This window comes from Apiospora kogelbergensis, assembly GCF_038363985.1.
Source record: "Apiospora kogelbergensis strain CBS 113332 chromosome Unknown utg000003l_segment0_segment0, whole genome shotgun sequence".
NCBI lineage: Eukaryota > Fungi > Ascomycota > Sordariomycetes > Amphisphaeriales > Apiosporaceae > Apiospora > Apiospora kogelbergensis.
Window position 1 is genome coordinate 1,353,048 of NW_027117420.1, and position 19,698 is coordinate 1,372,745.

A 19,698-nucleotide genomic window follows, 5' to 3' on the forward strand; every position below is an offset into this window, starting at 1 on the left:
AGAGCGCTTTCCCCTGCGTGTATGGAACGTCCTAGGTCTGTGGATGATATGTCACAACAACCATCATAGTTAGTCACGCAATTGAGTTTGCGTGGCTGGGCGCCTCGATTATTTAGAAGCGGACGTGGGAACTCAAAAGGGGCTTATAGTGTCCCCGTCGCTGTTAAGCCCGTGTTTCGGCAAACTTCGACGCCACACACTCTACTACACATAGAAAAGGCCCATATACCAATGCATACTTGAACATGTTTTAATGGGCTAGTGATTAACATGTGGCTCTGGAATATCCCATTTCGAGAACCCTTCAGGATAGCTGTCTATGTATCAGGTGAAATCGAGACTTGCTGTAGGGGGCTGAATGGAATGGGGCATCAAGCTGGCTGGAAAGTTTTTGATTCTCGCCTGTATAATCTACGGCGCTGGCGGTGAACCTAGCCATCAGAAGTCCTTATAGGGCTTGATAGACGCCCGTAGGTTTTGAGGGCTGCTTGAGTGGCGTGCCGCATCTGACAATACGTATAGGGTAGGCATACGCCTTGACGATTTTATGTAGAGGAGGGCATCCAAAAGTCAACAAATAAAGATCCACCAGTAGCGCATGAACCTCTATGGACTGACGTGTCATTCTCTTGGCCCAGCAAGATCGACCTTTGCTCCAGGATGCTTCTCATGGCTCTGAGATATGCGGACCACCGAAATTACAAATGTTTTGGCGACGGCCAGTATCTTTATAACCCATCTTGTCATCGCGACTGATGGCGTTCTTATTTCGACTATGAATGTTGACGATGATGGCGGTGAGCAAGATCAGCATGGCAAATGACTCCATGGGGCCGGCGACGGTAGAACGAAAAAAGGAGTTGATCTCTAACTACGATGTGAAAGGAATATATGTAGTACACCAAAAAGACCTCGGGAAGACTTCCGTCTATTTTCATCCTCGCCATGTCTCGACCTCACCTGTCGTCACCACGGCCACCACGGAGCCCTGTAGCAGGAGCAGGAGCAGAAGTAATCCTATGAGTACACCGCAGAATCAGTGGCCGTCGCCGCTGTCGTCGCCGTCATCATTCTCTATGATGATGACTACAGTGGATAGTGGCAATATCACCATCACTGCCAAGGTCTCTACTTCAACAAGATGCACGCCCATCAGCTGGACAAACACCTTCATCTTTACTACCGAAGCCGCCTGCCCTACCCCTTACGAGAAGGGCACGTACTGCGGGTTCGTCAATCCGGAGGATCCGTGTGCAAAGCAGCCCGGAGGTATGCCCCTATTTCCTTCGGTTCTGTCATCACGACCCTCCACTCGAAAGTTTTATACTTAGCTCGCCCAATGTACAACCGAATATAGGCTACGGACCCCGAGTCCATCCCGATACCCCGGAGGCCTTCCTCAACCACACGGCGTTCCACAACGCCGCGCTCCGCGCCGCAACGCCGCCGGGGTACCGCTTCACGTTTCGAGACCTGTACGCCGCCGCAAACGCCCCGCGCGCGTACTTCCAGACAAGCGGGAGCAACAACACGCCGGCGGCCAGTTCGACGACGCCCTGCTACATGGGCTACCACCTTCTCGTCGCGTACGACCCCCGGCCTGCGCCAGCCTCTGCGAGTCAGACCCCTCGGGCGCGTGCGTCGCCTTCAACCTGTACGTCGAGCGCGACCCGGAGTGGAACCCCTGGCGCTGCTCGTGCGTCCGCCCGCGGGGCGTCACCAACTACAAGTGCGCGCTGTTCGCCGGCGCCGAGGCGGTCGAGGACGCCGGGCGCGCGACCAACTTCGGGCAGGCTATCAACGGGAACAGCTTTGCCAGGAAGATCGTGGGGAGCAACGGATATGTGAAGATAGGGGCGGCCGGGAGGAAAGGGGGGTTTGCCAAGCAAGGACTCCCACTGGTGGCGGCTGGAGCGGCAGCAGGACCGGGTCGATCACGGCTGTCGACGAGAGGCCATTTTGGTTAGGGACACAGGGGCCTTCCACAACGCGCACTGAGGGACTATCTGCTAGCCGCAGCAACTTTGCGATTCCATCAGGCTCTGGGACTCCAGTGGCTTCAATCGGCTCACACTTCCAATATGGGGTGTTGGAGTGTCTGGTTTGCCTCCCAGTCTTGGCAGCATGGCTAATCTGGGTTGGATAACGGCGGGCAGGTCTCATGCGCCAATCTTTTCTCTTTTCTTTTTTTTATTGTAATAGGAGCTGTGGTCCGACGCCAAGTCGGCTCGGCGAAAAACAACACGAAATCAATCATTGGGCCCCTATTGTGACAATATTGTAATCAGAATATCTATATGGTGAGCTATACGGCATGAACCCCGCAGATACACATCATGAACTCGCTTGGAGGTGTGTGTGTGTGTGTGGCGCCATCCCAGATGCATATGTGATAGGCCACGCATGAACGGTGGTTATGGGTGGCACTGCATACGCCGTGTTGCGCATAGCATCGATTTCCTACTGCGGAGTATCCAGCCAACTCATGAGGAGATGCTGCGAGTTTTGTACTTCTTCCTCTATCTCGCCCTCTTTATCAAACTGAACCAGCTTCGCATTATTTCATGCTACCCGTCAACAATTCAATCTTCGAAGCACCAAGAGCTTGAAATAGCTACAAGCAGAATGTCAACTTACGACTTTAAGGGGAAGATCGCTATCGTAACTGGGGCTGGATCTGGTAAGCACATGCATTTCCTTATTTGCATCTTCGCCACTCCATCAGCTGACTGCATGAAGGTATCAACCATGCCTTGACCGAGCTTCTATTGGAAGCAGGCTGCTCCGTGGTGGTGGCTGACGTGCGCTTGAGGCCCCAAGCGCAGCAGACACTAGACAAATATCCGCATCCAGGGAAAGGGACCAGCGACTATTGCCGGCCCTCGGCAATCTTCCAGCCCACTGACATGAGCAACTGGGCGCAAATCCGCCTGCTCTGGGAGACGGCGCTACAGACCTACGGCCGCGTCAACATTGTGGTCAATGGTGCAGGTCTCTACGAGCCACCCTCTAGCAGCTTCTGGAACCCGCCTGGCGGCAAAAGCGAAGGCGGCGTGTCATCATCGGGTGTCGAGCCGGCGGACGACCCAGACGCCGCCGTGGGTCAGTATCAGACATTTGCTGTTAACACGGCGGGACCCATACGCCTGGCCCAGATCGCCGTCCAATACTGGCTGCAGCACCCCGAGCTCGAAGGCAACGTACTCTTCTTCGCCAGCCTGGCGGCGTACCTGCACGGCATGCTGACCCCGCTCTACTTCGCCAGCAAGGCGGCCATTGTCAGTTTCTCCAAGTCGCTCGGAGGCTTGCGAAAGCATTGCGGCATCCGGAACGCGTGCATCTGCCCAAGTACTGTCCATGTACGTAAACGCATGCGTGCATTTGTCGGATCACCCGGCCACCTCTCGTTGCTCCCATCATTTCTCTTTTGTTGCGTCTAATAATAACACAAACCACCATATATCCAGACTCCAATGATACATGAGGAACAAGAGCACGTCGTCGTCCACCCTGACGATATCGGCTTGACGCCCCGGGAGTGTGCCGAAGTGGCCCTGCGTCTCCTCCGGGAGCCTCAGTACGGCGACGGGAACATCGTCGAGTGCATGAAGGTAGTCAGTGACGAAGAGAGCGGTCAGCTTGTTGTTCGAACACGGGAAGTCCCCATGGAGGCGCTGTACCCCTCGTTCACCGGCACCGGCCTCGAAACCATCCTGGACTCGCGTGAGGCGAGCCTCTTACAAAGGTTGCAGCATTATGGCACGCGGAACTCGGTTGAGTAGAATCAAAGGGTTAGTTGATGAAATCGAGGAGGACTTCATTACGTAGATGGTGCTTTGATCAGGGGAATTCCTTTTTCTTGCGGCCGACACGGCTATGGTATACGCAAAGCCTGAGATATTGGAGAAGCAGAGTCTTGGGAATCGGCATCCAGTCTCTAGATAGGGGGCTGTCATGATTGTATGTCAGCATCGTTCTTCACATGCGCATTTAAATACAATTGGAGAATCACATTTCAATACTGTTAGCTAGATCGTTGTCTGATGTTCGGAGCCTGGGTTCCGGATGACGAACGTCCTGACATGAGTCCAGAATCTGAAACGTACAAACTATTGTGATAGGATTTGTCATGATCTACCTGTGTGATCTTATAGATACCCCCTCATTCTACGGGGACTCACTGATGTGACAATGCTTAGTATATGGCAACGGCCTCGGCCTGGACATCGCCTGCTTCCAGGCAAACCATTTGAGAGTGTCATCAATGGGACTTCTTGTTGCCGTCCTTCTTCTTGCATCTATTCAATCTTCAGTTGGCGCATTACGGCCAGAGCAGCCTCGAGGTCGGCATCAAGGAACACGGCGCCAAGGACGGCCTCGACGGTCGTGCCTTTCATCTTGTCCGAGGCAAAGCCCTGCGTGGACTCGTGCAGGACTATGCAGTCCGTCAAGCACGACGTGTCGCAGACTCGGGCCAGATTGCCATTATTGGCGGCCCGACTGATGCGAAGAGACGAGAGGCCTGCAAAGGCGGCGGATTGAATCAGCCATTGTATGGAAGCAGAGGGGCATTTAAGGGAACATACCCTTGGTTTCGCACAGTCGCCGACTCTGCAGGCCGACACCGACCCGCAGAATGCCGTCACCCAGCAGGGCGAGCGACGCGTTGCCGTCGTAGGACAAGGCGCCGTTTTCTAGCGTCCGCACGGCTCCGGGGGCTGTCAGGGCCTCGACGCCGAGCTGTGCGTCGCGGAAGACGTGGCCCACAATCTTCTGCGCCATGGTGAGCTTGGCGGCAACGAGCGGGGCGATCAAGCGGCTCATGGTGGAAAGAAAGCTGGCCAGGTCAATATCAATATGTATGTCAAACGTGATGCTGTCTCTCTCTCTCTCTCTTTCTTTCTCTCTCGCCGAGTCTCGAAACATCATGCACCTGCCCCGCAGCTGGCAGCGCACAGACATTGTGTAACACTCCATGTCTTTCTTGCTGCTTGGCTTATGGATGGCAAGCGGATATCACATCTCACTACCCACTGGCGGCTTAGGTATAGTCCTAGGACTCCTAGCACCTAGGGCTTGGGGGCGCGAGATTGGGGGCGGCGCATCGCTAGTTTGATGCTTAGATCCCTGGAATCATAAGTGGCGTCTCTAGTTGGTCCACGTCCCCATGCCAATAGCGAACTTCAGCTCCCCGTGCTGGTCTCTGCCCCATGATAGGTTGCTTTACTCGACTAACGCGTCTCCGTTCGTATCCATTCGCGATACGCTATATTACGAGCTTACTATGATGCTGGTCATGGCGAGGCTGGCTGGCTACTGGCTGGCTTGTCACGCATTGTGAAGTTGCTCTCCCAAGTATTTATTCGGAGCCTTCCCCGTAACGAGATTGCGGTTATGAAAACACACCATCTCTCAGTTTTCATGTCCTCTGTCGTTCCGCACTGAAGTGATCCATTCGCAACATGACCGCCGACCAACGAAGCCAGGGAGGCAGTTCCCACCAGGAGGAGGCGAAGGCCAATGGCGAAGCCGGAAGCAAGCGCCAGTTGCCCGTGTTGGTCATGACAGCTATTCCGATGGCAGGACACGTGCAGCCCACTATCCATGTCGCCCAGGCCATGGTCCAAAGGGGATTCGAAGTCATCTTTATCACGGCCTCCGAGTTCCGGGAAAAGGTCCAGGATGCGGGCGCCGAATGGGTCGAGGCGGCGAAGTTCATGACCGAAGAGGACGCCGCGGCGCGCAACGAGATCCCCGTCCCGGTTCGGGTCCTGTTCGACCTGGAGAAGTTATTCCTGCCAGCCATCCCCGTCCGCACCGCGACCGTGCGGACCGTGCTCGAGCGCATTCGCGAGCGCGACCCTGCGCGCGAGGTCATCGTCGTAGCCGAATCCATCTCGGCGGCCGTTGTGGGCTTCAAGTACGGCGCACCGCTCCCGCGGGGGTACGACGCGTTCCCCAAGACCATCGGCCTCAACGTGGTCCCGCTCGTCGTGTCGAGCGACGACACGGCGCCCTTTGGGCCCGGCCTGCCCCCCGATGCGACCGAATCCGGGCGGGCGCGCAACCGCCTCCTCAACGCGGGGCTCTTGGAGGGGCCCTTCAAGGTCATCGTCGAGAAGCAGAAGCAGATCTTCACCGACATGGGCTGCACCCGCTGGCCCGAGCGGGCTCTGTTCGACTGCTGGCTCGAGAGCTTCGACACCCTGTTCCAAATGTGCAGCCCCAGCTTGGAGTACCCGCGGGCCGACCTGCACCCCTCGATCCGCTACGCTGGTGCACTGCCCAAGAAAGGCATCAGTCCCAACTACGTGTATCCTGCCTGGTGGTCCGAGATCCAGTCGAACACGGCGCTACCGGCGGGCGCGCCGGAGAAGAAGTTCGTCATCGCCGTCGCGCAGGGAACAATCGCCACGAGCTACGATGAGGTAATCATTCCCACCATCCGGGCGCTGGCCCAGCGCGAAGATGTGATCGTCATCGCACTGCTGGGCGTCAAGGGCGCGTCGCTGTCGGCAGACGTGGAGATCCCCGCGAACACGAAAGTCGTGGATTACATGCCCTACGATGCGGCGCTCGAGCACGCCGATTTGTTCGTCTCCAATGGCGGTTATGGCAGCATGACCCACGGCGTCATCAACGCGGTGCCCATGGTTGTCGCAGGCATGACCGAGGACAAAACGGAGGTAAGTACTTCATCGCTGCAGGGGAAGATGCCCGTGTGGAGTTGTTTTGGACTGACCTCAATCTACAGGTGTGCGCTCGGGCCGAATATGCCGGGCTCGCGATCAATCTCAAGACGCAGACCCCGAGCAGCGAGGAAATTGCCGCCGCAGTGCAGAAAGTGTTGGCAAACCCAAAGTACAAGGAGAAAGCTGTGCGATTGATGAAGGAGAACCAGGATCTCGACTGTCTCGCAATCATTGAGAGAGAGATTATGCTGTACAGCCAGAAATAGTGCTCCGTGATGCAGTTGCGCATGGTGAACAGAACAACAAGTAACGGCATTTGATAACGAATAACAAAACTGCAAAAGATAAAGTGTTCAGTATGAGGCTTGAACTCATAACCTTCGCATTACTTAGTATTGATACGAACCAATATTAGTACGACGCTCTGACCAATTGAGCTAACTGAACGGAGGGCTCAATCGTTGATGTGATTGGTTGGTTGCTGCTTGGCGATTTCGGGCTTGTGGGGCAATACCATTGCGTCAAAAGACCACGAGCGAGGGGGCACGCATTGGTGGGTTGCTCAAGCTGTTCTGCTTGTTTGATATAAGTGAGCTCACGGCTCAGCTAACAGTGAATACAGATCTCAGATCCGTCTGTATGTATATGTCTTGCACCACTGACAGCATGTCCACAAGCCTTACCCCTATAAAGCGATATGGGGATAGTGCATATACTACTACCACTACCCTGCTTCCGCCCTCGAGTCATGTGTGGCATAGTGTCTACCGGCAGGGAATTTGTCGGGTCCGGCATGTCGGGCAGCTCCACGATACACGCTAAAAAAATGCTAACTGGCGTTGTGTTTGATAAGAGATGGAAGTCTAGTCCAAATACTCTGCGTGGTTTCGTTTGTTGCGTGTTTCCCCCTTTGGCGAATGCAGGTGCTTCTTCAGTATTGAATCGAGCTGAAGTAAGCGCGGGTTTGGCTGGAACCTCTCGTGATTAAAGATTTTGGGCCTCCACGAGTTAGTAGGTCCCCAGTATCGTCCTCTTTGGGCTTGAAGTAAGGCGTATCGCCAGGCGATATATAATTGTTTGCCCGTTTTGATAACTCATATCGGCGCCCCTGGACGCCGCATTATATATCTCTTTACAGTCAATAATCACCGTTGAATACTTAGTTAGGTGTGGCCACTGGGGGAGTCTCTTCGTACTGGAAGTATGTAGGGGGTCTATCCATTACTTGCACACTTGAGACACTCCGATTTGTTAGCATATGTTTGCTGTCAATATGTTTAGTGCCGCGAAATGAGATAACAAAGCAAATACACTTACAGCACGATGAGTGCTGGTTCTTGAAAGCGCCAAAGGAACAGCGGGAAAGGCAGGTCAAGCAACTTCAAGACGAGTGAGTATCGCATTATGCTTGTGCAGAAAACTTTGGGTTACCGGGGTTTTTCTGTTGATCGGATTGAAGCCGATCGAAGGGATCCAAGTTTCTCAGCTATTTCCCCCTTTTCCTACAAAGTTGAACTTAACGGTGTGCGAGAAAGATTTGTGTGTTAATCATGGCCAAGTCTAATCCACTCGGGCAGCTCCTGGACCCCCCATCTCTTCTCAGCAGCACCGTCGCCTCCGTTCCCCTTGCCTCCTTTCTTCGGCTCAGCAGGCGCCGCCAGCTCCTCGTCCGTCAGGTTCCGCGCGCCGGCATAGACCTGCTCCAGTGTCGCGTGGCGCTGCTCCGGCGTGCCGTGGAAGTTGTCGTCGGTGATAGCGACCCCGCCTGTTGTGAAGGCGAAGTTGTCAGTGGGCCGCCGGTTGGCGAAGCCGAGCCCCTTCTCGGTGCCGGCCGACGCCGGGTAGAACGGTTGCTCATTAGCGATGTCCTGGTACTGCATGCAGCTGGCGAAGTGCACGCGCGGGAACGAGGCGAAGTAGGCGTCGTACTTGGTATCCATGGCCTCCTTCATGGTGGCAACTTTCTCGTCGGTGCCATTGTTGGGCGTGAAGACGGCCCAGGGGTCTCGGCATGTGTTCTCGGCGCATGACTTTGTCACGAGCAGCAGCGCGTTGAGCCGGCTCAGGACGGCCTCGTGCTCAGGTTTGCCTGCCAGGTTCACTAACTCGTATGGGTCCGCCGCCGTATCATACAGCTCCATCTGACCGGTGCACCAGACGGCAAAGAGCCAAGACTGGCGGTCGCCCAGCATGCGTAGCGTCTTGTAGGTGGTGTTCTTGAAGGGTGCGCCGAGCTCCCTGCCTTCAGGCGCCTCGATGGTGCATGAACCCCAAAACTCGACGTTGAGAGTCTCCTTGCTGTTGCCGTCGCCGGCACCAACCCCGCTGCTGCTCCCCGCGGGATCCTTCCACTGTGGTAGGAGGCTTCGCCCATCCAGGAAGGAGGGCCAGTCCGCTTCGGGGAGCCCGGCTATGTCCAGGAAGGTCGGGACCAGGTCCAGATGCACGCCGGGGATTTGCGAGGTCATGTTCTTGGGCACACCAGGGCCGCGAACGGCGAAGGGAAGATTGGTATCCTCGCCATAAAACAATGCCTTGCCGCCGGGCAGCCTGTGCTGACCAATGTGATAACCATTGTCGGAGGTATAAATGACTAGTCGAGGGTGCGATTTAGCTCTGAGTAATCTAAAAAAAGGAGGGATAAAAGGCCGTATTTCATGCTCTTCTATCACTCTACTCCCAGAAGGTCACTAACCGTAGGTGTTATCCAACTTCCCGTTGGCGTCAAGCATAGCGATGACATCTTCGATGATCTCGTCCAGGCCTTGCAGCGCCTGGGCTCGATAGCGGAATGCCTTGTCCGCTGTCTGCTGAGTAGTTTCGTTCATGCGGGGAAGTGTGCCCGGCCAGCCGCCCTTGCTTGCCTGGTGTTCGTCGTCTGGGTTGTAGTTGGGCGTGCGGGGCGCGCTGATGCCGGGGAAGAGGTCCATATGGCGGGCCAGCGGAATCGTATGGTGGACGTCATTCTGAACGTGCGGCGCGTATGGCGCAATCTGGAGGTAGTACGGCTCGCTTCCCTTGACCAGTGACTGCAGACGTTCCAATCTGTGAGAACAGTTAGTTTCAGTGCCCCTCAACTCTGTATCTGGAGAGTCATGGGTAGCGGGACGTACGCTTTAGTACGAACGACGTCGGTGGAGTGGAAACCCTGGTAATAGACTGGGCGCTCTCCGTTTTGAGACATGACAGGCACGTTGTAATACGTCGTGTAGGGGTCAAGCTAGTGGAATACGTGAGTGAGATGTCCAAACTTGTCCGAGAAACCGTTTCAAGATACCTACCAAAGCATCAACATGGTCCCATCCTTTAGGCGTAATATTGGCGTTGATAATATTGTAGCCGTTCAAGAACTTCCCAACGTCTACAACCATAGTCAGCGTCTATACCAGGTCAATGAGGTGGCTGTTCACTTCTTACACTCTGCTTTATAGCCAGCTTTCTTCAGCCAATGGGGCAGGTATTCCTCGTCGAGGCCAGCCTGAACCCATTTGTCATAGTTTCCGCTATATAGGAGCACGTTTAGTTCCCCTCCCAGCGTCGGTCTGGGGCGGAACGGGGATATCTTACCCTGGGGCGTGCACGTTGGTGACGTTGGTGTTGTGCGCGGATTGGCCTCTCAAGAAGGAGGCGCGGCTCGGGCAGCACTGCGCGGTGGTGGCAAAGTGATTGACAAACTCGACGCCCTGAGAGAAGATCTCGCGGTGCAGCACCGACTGGAAATCGGTAGATCCCAATCGTCGGTCTTGGTCATCCGACATAATCAAGACGATGCTGGGCTTGGTTGCATCATCTCCAGCAGCGGCTACTGACACTGCGGCGCAGGCCAGGACGAGGCCAGATAGGGACTGATGAGAGAACCTCATGGCTCAGACGAAGACAGCCAAGATTTTGGCTGGTCGGTCGGTGGGACGTAGTTGAGTCGGAGGAAGGGTTGGTACTGAGACATGGGAGAAACCGCGAAGCTTTATTGCTGGGAGGGCCGCACCGCTCGTCTGCGGGAGCTGCGGCACGCTGTAGAACGGCGGTCTTGTAGGATCACGTATGGTCTGTTCATCCATTTGACACAGGCAGCAGGATCCTGCTGTCATTGGCCAAAGATCACCGACTACCGACGGAAGTGTCCGAGTACCGCCTACTTCATTCGGCCAAATGCCGCAAACCAAATAGCCCCGCTGCTGACGCGGCGGCAGGGCGTTCATTTGATCAATGCCGATCCTCCGCTGGAATGGAATGGGCAGGGTTCCAGACAGGGTTGGCTCAGTCAGGTTGATATTGCCGTTGCAGTCGTTGGCACAGTCGGATCGAATCTGGCAATAAAGTGCGGGCCTGGCCGATAGAAGGCCTGAAGGAGAGGGGAAGGCAGGGAGGGGATAGGCAGGGAACAGGCAGGGGGGCAGGGCAGACTAGCAGAATAGGGGGGAGATGGTGGGTTCCCTAATGCTTGTTTTCCTTAGTCGCTCGCCGTAGCTTAGAATAGGAATAGTGCCTGAGCAGACCCTCTTTGGCTCCATTCGGTTAATGATCAAAACGCCCGGCGTTGCTGCTACGTTGTTATTTATAACCTCTAAATGGCGAGCTTATTAGTATACTGTTGGTGTTGGAGATGGCTTCTACCCGATAGCAGGCGTTGCATAACGATATCATCTGCCCCTATCCCAGGTCGCCCCACCTTTATGGCTGAGTGGCTTGCTACCTTTTCCATAGCCCCGTCCCTTTCCTATCTATCAACGTGGATGACTCCCAGCTCGCTGTCGACGGACCCCAAATCTCTGTTCCGATTGCCGGCGCTCGAGGCCCCAATCCTCCTCCCTAGTATGTTCCGGCAGTGCGGGGGCGCCGCCCAGGCTCGCCAAGACCTGTTTGTTCGAGCAAGTGAAGTCATCCAGCACCTCCAGCTCCGATAAGAGGAACCATCGGGGCATGAGGTGCGTCCGAAGCGGGATCAACAGAATGATAAGCACCGGGAATCCGATCGCCGCGATGGTCTGTGAGATTGCGACTGTGGCCACCACGCCAAGGGCCTGTAGACCAATGAAGAGCCATATGGCCCGCCGCCGCACCTGGAGCAGCGGCTCGTCGCGTTGAATGAACCGGGATTCGGACATGAGGAACACAAGTCTGTGGAAAATGCTGTTTGACTCAATCGAACCCCACTGGAAACGGAACAAGTCAATGGGAGCCCGGAAGATACGACAAGCAGTAAGGGAAAATGGAGTAAGACTTACACCAACCACAAAGAAAACGCCCGCAAATAATGCAGACGGCATCGTATGCAACACCGTGAGCAGCGGTCCGGTCATTGTACCGATCAGCGCGAGGCCCATCAAGAAGTGGGAAACCCGCTGCTCGACTACCGCGGTAGCCTTGACTATCGGACGACGTATCTCAGTCCCCTCGCCCTCGGTAGTAGCGATGATCTTGACCTCCGTAGTGTAATGTGTAAGGGAGTCCGTATGCACTGGAGCTTGGGGCACCAGGCCGTTTGGCATAGGCAGGCCCAGGATCCCGGCCACAAACGTCGTGCAGCCGAGCAGGAAAAAGTCCCAGTGGAAGCCGCCTGGCTTCTTGAGAGGGAATTGACGGGCCTGGGCGGTTATGCTGCTGACATTCTGCGATTTCGAAATCAGTGAAAAAGCTGAGTACGCGGGACATGGACTAATAGGGGTGACTGACGTGATCGTAGTAAAACAGTAGCATAAGCAAAAAACCAAAGGGAAGGGCCACGAAAACCCATTTGACTGGAAGAGTCCAAAAGTCGAGGAGCCAGCCGCGAGGTTGTGTAGGACGAAAGGCATCGTTGATGGGTACCGTGGAGATGTTGGCGTCTTTGAGCCTCCCTGGGATGTGTGAAAATCCAACCCAAAATAGAGTAGCAAACTAGAGGTATGAATGAGCACTGTTGCAAATCAAGACCAGCCCCGGGCATTTTGAATACTTACCACATACGCATAGTCTGCCAAAATACTACGGAACCATGGTTTCCAGACGGTGCTTTGGCCCAGCTTCTCCAAGCTGTAAACCGAAGCGAAATAGAGAATAGCAATGATGCAACTCAAGTAGCCTGCAGTCGCCCCATGTTGCTCAAATTCGTAGACGAGTTCCTCAACGCCTTTGACTAAAACGCACTGTCAGCCATACAAACTGCCCAAAGACTGCCTCTCTACGTGTACAGCACCTACCCATATAGATGATGCCTACGTACATCCCAAAGCTCTCGCTGGAGAAGTCTGTGACATAGCGCATGTAATCGCAAAGGTTGAAAACGGCGACAATCCAATGGAAAATGGCAGCCCAGATACCCATCCAAGCCATGAAGCTCGGATATAGAGACACGTCATATCGGAGAATGATGTCGTAGATGGTGTAGTTAAAGAGCGAGATCAGCCCAGTGATACCAACAATCGTTAATGGTTGGGCACCGAGAATGCTGAAGACCATGGCAGCCAGCGCAGAGGAAAGCAACGCTTCGGTCACGCCAAAGAACTGGCCCGTCCGTCGGTACATGTCCAAAGTGTATGCAACGGCTGGGAGGAGGCTGCACTGATCTCAGCAAGAGAAGAACAACCATAGGGTGGTGTAGCGTCGAAGATTGAAAAGGCAAGGCAGTTGACTTACTTGACGAAGTACATGCGGATTGTACTAGCGACAGTGCGGTACGTGAAGGCGTCGGCAACGTCACTCCAGTAGTATGGCAGCCGTCGACGGACATCGTGGTACATGCCGCGGCATGGTCTCAACATGCGGTATTGCCGCCATCCTCGCAAGTTTTCATACGTGTACGACTTGCCCGTGGATTTGATGGTTGGCACGTTGTTTTGAAGCGACATACTGCGATAAGGGCTCTGCGAAAAGGTTGATTGAGGGTTTGAAAGCTCTTTTGTCTACAGCTCGATCGCTTAGAGCTCAGAGAATATAATCGGCCGTACTTATACTATACCACCAAGGTCGCCCTATGCACTCGCCCCCTTTTTGGATGCCGTCATGGTTGTGGGGCCGCGACTTGTCAGCTTTCGCTTCCGGGGCGGGCGTGCGCCGCCGGTTGGAAAATCTGCTCGGGCAGAAGAAAACTTCGAGGCTCCCCACCCACCCACACCCCGACCCATTCGCTAGTCAGGGCTCTTTTCCCTTTCAACCGCATCTCTTTCAGTCAGCTGAACGAGTTCCACTGCCTCGACCTTGTCCGGGAAGACCAGTCAAGACTCTTCCACATGACGAAGGGCGATTCCCTTGGCACCGCCACCTTCGCAGCTCTATCCCTCCAACACGCCTCAAGTCGGCCCCTGAAACCTCCAGATACTTCCTCTGCAGTCCGGGAAGCTGTTGGCATCCTGGCAAGCACGGGAAACCCCAATTACGTTCAGTTGTGTCGGTTGAATAAGCGCCAACACGAAGTATCACTGAGTAACAGTCCCGTATATTTCTGCTTTTGGGTCGCCTCCGTACTTACAGGGGCAAGCCATTGGTCATAAGCGGTTGGCTAGTAAAAATTTCACAACTTTTTACCAACCGTGCGCCCTGGGTGTAGCCGGAAGAATACAGGGCTGCTACCAGACTACCAAAGTTCTAGTGAACCGTGGAAGTCGAAATGTGATACATTTGGACCGATCAATCACAAGTAGCTCGCAGCAGGCGAATGCCTCGATGAGGAATCAGATCACCACTAGCTCTGGGAAGCCAAACCTACGGCGTGACTGGCCGAGTATCCTGAAACTCGAGCCCTGCGATCGAGTATCGCCGCTCTGGCGATGGTCGTGACGGTGATGATGCACGTCTCGGGTGGGCGACCCGGCTCCCTTCCAGGGGCTCAACCGGCATGAACGCCTGCAAGATGAAGGACACTTTGCTTCCCTCCTGGTCTCCACCGACGTCAACTTATCCGAAAAAAGAACTGAAGTTGAGACCAAGCAAACAAGAGAGATGACATCTCTAGTAATCTTCACCCTCCAAGTACTGTAGAGATTAGAATTGCAGACCGGTCGGGGGAGGGGTGACAAAATTGGAATTGTGTATATACCTATGTTGTGAATCTTGACCCTCATGGAGACATCCAAAAGTACGGCCTCTGGTTTCCAATCGACGTACCCAACAAGCCAAATATGATCAAGCACCCTCAGAGTGTCATCACTGAACAAATAGGCAACATGGCCCCGTTAGTCACTCCAGTATTGGCCTACGGGTCAGCCAAACACGCCCGTAGGGCCGTGAAAGGGATCTAACGCCGTGGATAGATATATATGCCTGTTATCCCAACCTTGGCTTGCTCGTAATCACAGTGTGAAGATGGAAAAAGGAAAGCCCGACAGATGAATGTCAGCGTGCGGGTGCGGGAGCAAGTGCGGGTGGGTGTCGATGGATGGTGAGACAAATGAGGTTTTCGCACGGGACGCCTCGCCCCCTGAATTCTTGGAAGGTAATAAACCTACTCGGCAGTCTACTTCATAGCCCAGTCATGGCTAAAAGTATTCGACAAGCTTTGCATGTCTTATACATGGCTTTGTGAGCCATATTACTTATGCATCTCTGAATTGCACATGAGTTGTGCAGCAGTGGAGCAAGGGGTGGGATGCAGGGTGAAGGACCTGCCTGGCAATACATTGTGTTTGGCAATCACTATAGCATCCACAGACCCCAGTCCGTAGAGCAGAGGAGAAAACAGCCCATGACTTAGGTATGGGTTTATACACAGGCTATGGCGATACCTTGCCGAAGATCTGGGCGAAATGGGGGAAGGATGGTCAGTCAGGCGAAGGCCAAAACACACCTAGTCTTGCGAAGGTTGTGAAGCCAATGGAAGGGAAGAGGAGCGAGCGAGGTCCCAGCTTAGATTAAACAGGAATGTGCGTCTGCTAGGCGTACCAATAGGGCCAAGGACGATAGCGGATTGGGTCTTCGTCATGGGTGGGTGTTCCATAGCCGACGGCCAAACTATGCCCAAGGTTGTGTCGCACGAAGGAGCAATCTAGGCTACAAGCCTTTGCTTAGCAAATGAACTGTCCCAGTAGCCACATCATATATGTCATTGATTAGCATGAACCTCCAATATCGTTGGGAACGAGACATACCTCTACCGAGACCAATACATCCCCAGGGCGTTTGAGTTTGCAACTAAATGCAAGCCATCACGCCCCCTCTGCTGCCCCCTTGCTGGCCCCCTTGGGCATGGGCTTTAGGTTCGAGCTGCATCTATTTAACAACTAAGTTATCTGACGACATATGTGGCCGGATAGGCATAGGAAAAGAAATGGTAAAGGTGGCTGGAGAGGTTGGCTATGGTCTGTTGTCGTGGTTGGAGAGCAAAGGGGGTTGGGATACTCGGTCTATGCTCGACCACCGATGCCAACCGGTTGACGTGGAGTACTGCTAGGTTCCTCTCTCCGCTGGATGGATCATGTAGCATCACTGGTTGATCATTACGGGACGGTCCGCGTGCTACAAATGAGTTGTCCAGAGTCTGTGGGCTTCGAGGAGGTAAAGGTCCGTGAAGGGTAATTGTGATGGCCACGGATGATCAATGATGAAAGCAACATAGAGTCTTAACCAATCTAGATATCTCGCCCTCGAAAGATCAAACCTTTATGGTAGAGAAACAGCCCCATAATTCTGGCATGCCGTGAAATTACTTTTGAAGCTATCACCACGGACCCTGCTAACTCAGCAAGTTCGTGAAGATCATCCCCATATGTCTCGCTTTTGCTTGCTAATGCATGTCGTGGCAACGACTGCAGGTTATTTTACACGGGCTCACAACTTGATGGCGTTAATGCGTATTTCAAGTCATGCGAATCTACAATGCCATTGCTAAGAAACCCGGGGTGCTGTCCGGGCCACTTCACGAGCCAATCACAGATCGTTATTTCCCCCTTTAATTATTTAGCCACCAACACGTTGAACATGTCGACTCCGTCTACCCGGTCGTAATTCGTTGTGCATATGCATTCCCCATGGAATGGGAAACATTCATGACGAAACATAAGTCCATGACTTGAACTCGACACTGGTCCAAGCAAATCATCATCGCAATCCAGGTAAAGTCCAGCCAGTACAAGACGACTCGGATCTTGCTACTTCCGTTATGACCATCTGGATCTCCCCTTTCGTTGCCTGTCCGAGTAACAAACCCCCTACTAGCTCGTCTCGATCTACGACATTGATCGAGAAGTTAATGGCGAGGGGCCTATTTAGCCACGTGAACGCAGTGGTTGGCAATTTGGGTGAGAGGTACGTGCTGCTAAGGGTTCGAGTTTTGAATGTTGTGTACAGGGGGTGTTCATGACATTTTCATGTGGGTTGAGACATGGAAGAAAAAGAACTAACGACAGCGATAAAGAGTTGATACATACCAGGCAACCAGATGTAATATTCAAAGGCCTATGATTACGAGAATTAGTCGATGAGTGTAACGTGTTCATATAATACCTGGAGGAGAGGACACCTATTTGCGGTTTCTCTTTTGGCATAGACCATACACACTCCTTGAACCTTTCTTTCAATATTTGTATTTTTGCTATTTGTTAAACCTGGCCCCTTTCACTCCGATGCCAGGCACGCCATCCTACTTTTACGGCACCCTACTATGGCACATGGCCCAGTTCCACCTCCAGAGCTGCTTCAGGGCAGTCTGGCCTCCGGTGAGGGTCTCCTCTGCGTCGGGCTGCCCCGTACCGGCACACTCTCCATGGCACTAGCACTTGAGACGCTGGGCTACCGTCACGTGCACCATGGCCTAAAATACCCTGCCGACGAGGAATGGGCCCGGTGGCGGGCCGCGGCGGACGCCCATTTCCAGCAGCACCGCCAAGACCACGACCCGCGGAAGGAAGAGGTGAAAGTGCCCTGGTCTAAGGCGGAGTGGGACGCGTGGATGGGCCAGTTCCAGGCCGTCACCGACTTCGCCGGCGTCTTCGCGCCTCAGCTCATCTCGACCTACCCGGACGCCAAGGTCATTTTGATTATCCGGCCCTTCGACCCCTGGCTCAAAAGCGTGTCCGACACGTTGCTCAAATTCACGTACGCGTGGGACTACCCTTTACGGCGCTACATCCTGGACCCGTTGTGCGGGGGACACACGGCCAGCGGGCTGCGAACCGTTTTCGAGGGCTGGCTCGAGGCGGACAACCACCGCGATGCCCGGGCTAATGCGCGGAGGCGGTACGATGAGCACCACGAGCTGGTGCGGAGGATGGTCCCGCCAGAACGGTTGCTTGAGTACCGGATGGGCGACGGATGGGAGCCCTTGGCCAAGTTTTTAGGCAAAGAAATTCCCTCGGGGCGGTTCCCTCACGTAAATGAGACAGCTTGGATTACGGAGCAGGGACGAGGTGAGAGGAGGCGAAAACTCGGAATGGCCGTGTCAAAGCTCTTCAAAATGACATCGCCGCTGGCCTTCCTGGCGCTTGGTTATTGGCTAGGAGGGAGTAGGCTCATGTTATCGTGCTAACGGAGGTAATATCTAATTAAAACTTAATGATCTGCATAAACATAATAACCATTTACACCAGAGACTCCAAAAGGAACGCTTACAGACGCTTGTTCGTTGACATCATAATCTCTCTAGATCCCACATCATCACGAGATAGGTAGCTCGTCGCCTCCGAGCCACCTTATAATCCCGTCCGCACACTCCTGCCAGTGAGCGTCCATCATAAGATGGTGGCCCGCGCCCCAAACCGTCCACATGCGACAGGTCTCTGGGTCATCCCCCGTCTCCTTTACGGCAGCCGAGTACGCATAGGCATTGGCCAGGACCATGGCGGGAGGCACGAGCTTGTCCACAGAGCCGGCGACACAGAGGACCTTCCTACTACGACGGCTCAGTGGGGTAGAAGGTCTTGTCTGTTTCTCCTCATCATCTTCATTCTCCAGGCCGCGGGCCGCTCCGAGCCCACACAGGCTATCAAGAACCTTGCCCGCCTCCCCCGAATGGCCAGAGCACCGACATGCCCGCCAGCGCGCTTTCGTGCTTCGTCTTGCACGTGCGCAGCCACGTGTCGACGACGGCGTCGTCGGTCTCGTCGCTGAAGAAGGCGGCGCGCGCCTGCGTGCGTGTGCGTACGAGGCAGCGCTCGCTCAGCATGAAGGGCCGCCGTAGCGCGCCCCGCGCCGCCTCGGCCCTCTCCCAGTTGGCCAGCACCTCGCGTCCGCTGCCGCTCAGGGGCATGGAACCCAGCAGCACGAGCCCTGAGATCTCGGTCGGTCGCTGGTGGTGGCGCCCGACGGCGCCCGACGACAGCATCCACTGCAGCACGCCGCCGCCCAGGGAGTGGCCGACAAGTACAGGCGGGGGTCGTTGCCGCCGACAATGACTACTATTGCCCGACGAGGATGATGATGCAGAGTCGGTTAATGATGATGATGATGAGGACACTGACGCCGACGAAGGAGTCGAGAACGACGCCGACATTCTCGAGTTGGCTGCCTCTATCGTCATGTGATCAAGAACACAGCGCACATCGGCGGCCCAGCTGTGCAGGTTGGTGAAGAACATCTTGCGCAACCATTTCTGTTTTACCGACGCACCGTGGCCGCGCAAGGAGAGAGCGTAAGCCGGGTACCCGTGTTGGGCCAGGTAAGGAAGAAAGTTGGTGAAGTCGCGAGCCGAGCAAAAGGTACCGTGGATGAACAACAGGGGTGGTTTCAGATGCGCTGGCGCGGGTTCTGACTCGAGATGGTCATCAGGCAAGCTGTACAGCACCTCCAGGCGTCCGGACGGACCGTTTAGTGTTGTCACCTCGCACTGCTGCTGCATTTTGCTTTTGTCTACACAGCGTGTCTTGGGATGATTATCCAAGTCGGACAATGAGCCAAGTAATAGCTGACAAAAAGGGAGCAATGTTAGCGGACAAGTCGGCTTTGATTGGCTACCAGGGCAGTGGTGCCGTCATAGACTGTAAGCCTACAGGGGCTGGTACCTGCACGTCATCATCATCTTTGGCGACTAAGAATAGCGACTTTCGCTAGATTGAATTTAGATAGATCACTTGCAGGAGGCGTTTCTGTGCCATTGAGG

The 19,698-nt window shown here is 54.5% G+C and overlaps 8 protein-coding genes across 8 annotated transcripts; 4 read left to right on the forward strand and 4 right to left on the reverse strand.

Moving 5' to 3' along the window:
* Positions 1–1,082: 1,082 nt before the first annotated feature.
* Positions 1,083–1,967, forward strand: PG998_005170 (uncharacterized protein; the record flags this gene model as incomplete). The annotated part of the gene is made up of 3 exons (XM_066871988.1): positions 1,083–1,269; positions 1,358–1,586; positions 1,610–1,967. The coding sequence occupies 3 exons, from the start codon at positions 1,083–1,085 to the stop codon at positions 1,965–1,967; spliced, it is 774 nt and encodes a 257-aa protein (XP_066732085.1).
* Positions 1,968–2,625: 658 nt separating this feature from the next.
* PG998_005171 (short chain dehydrogenase reductase) lies at positions 2,626–3,782 on the forward strand (the record flags this gene model as incomplete). Its single annotated transcript, XM_066871989.1, has 3 exons — positions 2,626–2,680; positions 2,740–3,359; positions 3,468–3,782. 3 exons carry the CDS (start codon positions 2,626–2,628, stop codon positions 3,780–3,782), a joined length of 990 nt encoding a protein of 329 aa, XP_066732086.1.
* Positions 3,783–4,298: 516 nt separating this feature from the next.
* On the reverse strand, positions 4,299–4,824 carry PG998_005172 (uncharacterized protein; the record flags this gene model as incomplete). The annotated part of the gene is made up of 2 exons (XM_066871990.1): positions 4,299–4,522; positions 4,587–4,824. 2 exons carry the CDS (start codon positions 4,822–4,824, stop codon positions 4,299–4,301), a joined length of 462 nt encoding a protein of 153 aa, XP_066732087.1.
* A 638-nt stretch (positions 4,825–5,462) lies between these two features.
* Positions 5,463–6,958, forward strand: PG998_005173 (uncharacterized protein; the record flags this gene model as incomplete). Its single annotated transcript, XM_066871991.1, has 2 exons — positions 5,463–6,686; positions 6,755–6,958. 2 exons carry the CDS (start codon positions 5,463–5,465, stop codon positions 6,956–6,958), a joined length of 1,428 nt encoding a protein of 475 aa, XP_066732088.1.
* A 1,278-nt stretch (positions 6,959–8,236) lies between these two features.
* On the reverse strand, positions 8,237–10,555 carry PG998_005174 (uncharacterized protein; the record flags this gene model as incomplete). The annotated part of the gene is made up of 6 exons (XM_066871992.1): positions 8,237–9,285; positions 9,388–9,737; positions 9,806–9,912; positions 9,974–10,053; positions 10,110–10,195; positions 10,260–10,555. The coding sequence occupies 6 exons, from the start codon at positions 10,553–10,555 to the stop codon at positions 8,237–8,239; spliced, it is 1,968 nt and encodes a 655-aa protein (XP_066732089.1).
* Positions 10,556–11,416: 861 nt separating this feature from the next.
* On the reverse strand, positions 11,417–13,519 carry PG998_005175 (Hco3- transporter family protein; the record flags this gene model as incomplete). Its single annotated transcript, XM_066871993.1, has 5 exons — positions 11,417–12,301; positions 12,366–12,569; positions 12,632–12,807; positions 12,872–13,227; positions 13,308–13,519. 5 exons carry the CDS (start codon positions 13,517–13,519, stop codon positions 11,417–11,419), a joined length of 1,833 nt encoding a protein of 610 aa, XP_066732090.1.
* A 3,746-nt stretch (positions 13,520–17,265) lies between these two features.
* On the forward strand, positions 17,266–18,129 carry PG998_005176 (P-loop containing nucleoside triphosphate hydrolase protein; the record flags this gene model as incomplete). The annotated part of the gene is made up of 1 exon (XM_066871994.1): positions 17,266–18,129. One exon carries the CDS (start codon positions 17,266–17,268, stop codon positions 18,127–18,129), a length of 864 nt encoding a protein of 287 aa, XP_066732091.1.
* A 128-nt stretch (positions 18,130–18,257) lies between these two features.
* Positions 18,258–19,437, reverse strand: PG998_005177 (uncharacterized protein; the record flags this gene model as incomplete). The annotated part of the gene is made up of 2 exons (XM_066871995.1): positions 18,258–18,565; positions 18,594–19,437. 2 exons carry the CDS (start codon positions 19,435–19,437, stop codon positions 18,258–18,260), a joined length of 1,152 nt encoding a protein of 383 aa, XP_066732092.1.
* Between the last annotated feature and the right edge of the window lie 261 nt (positions 19,438–19,698).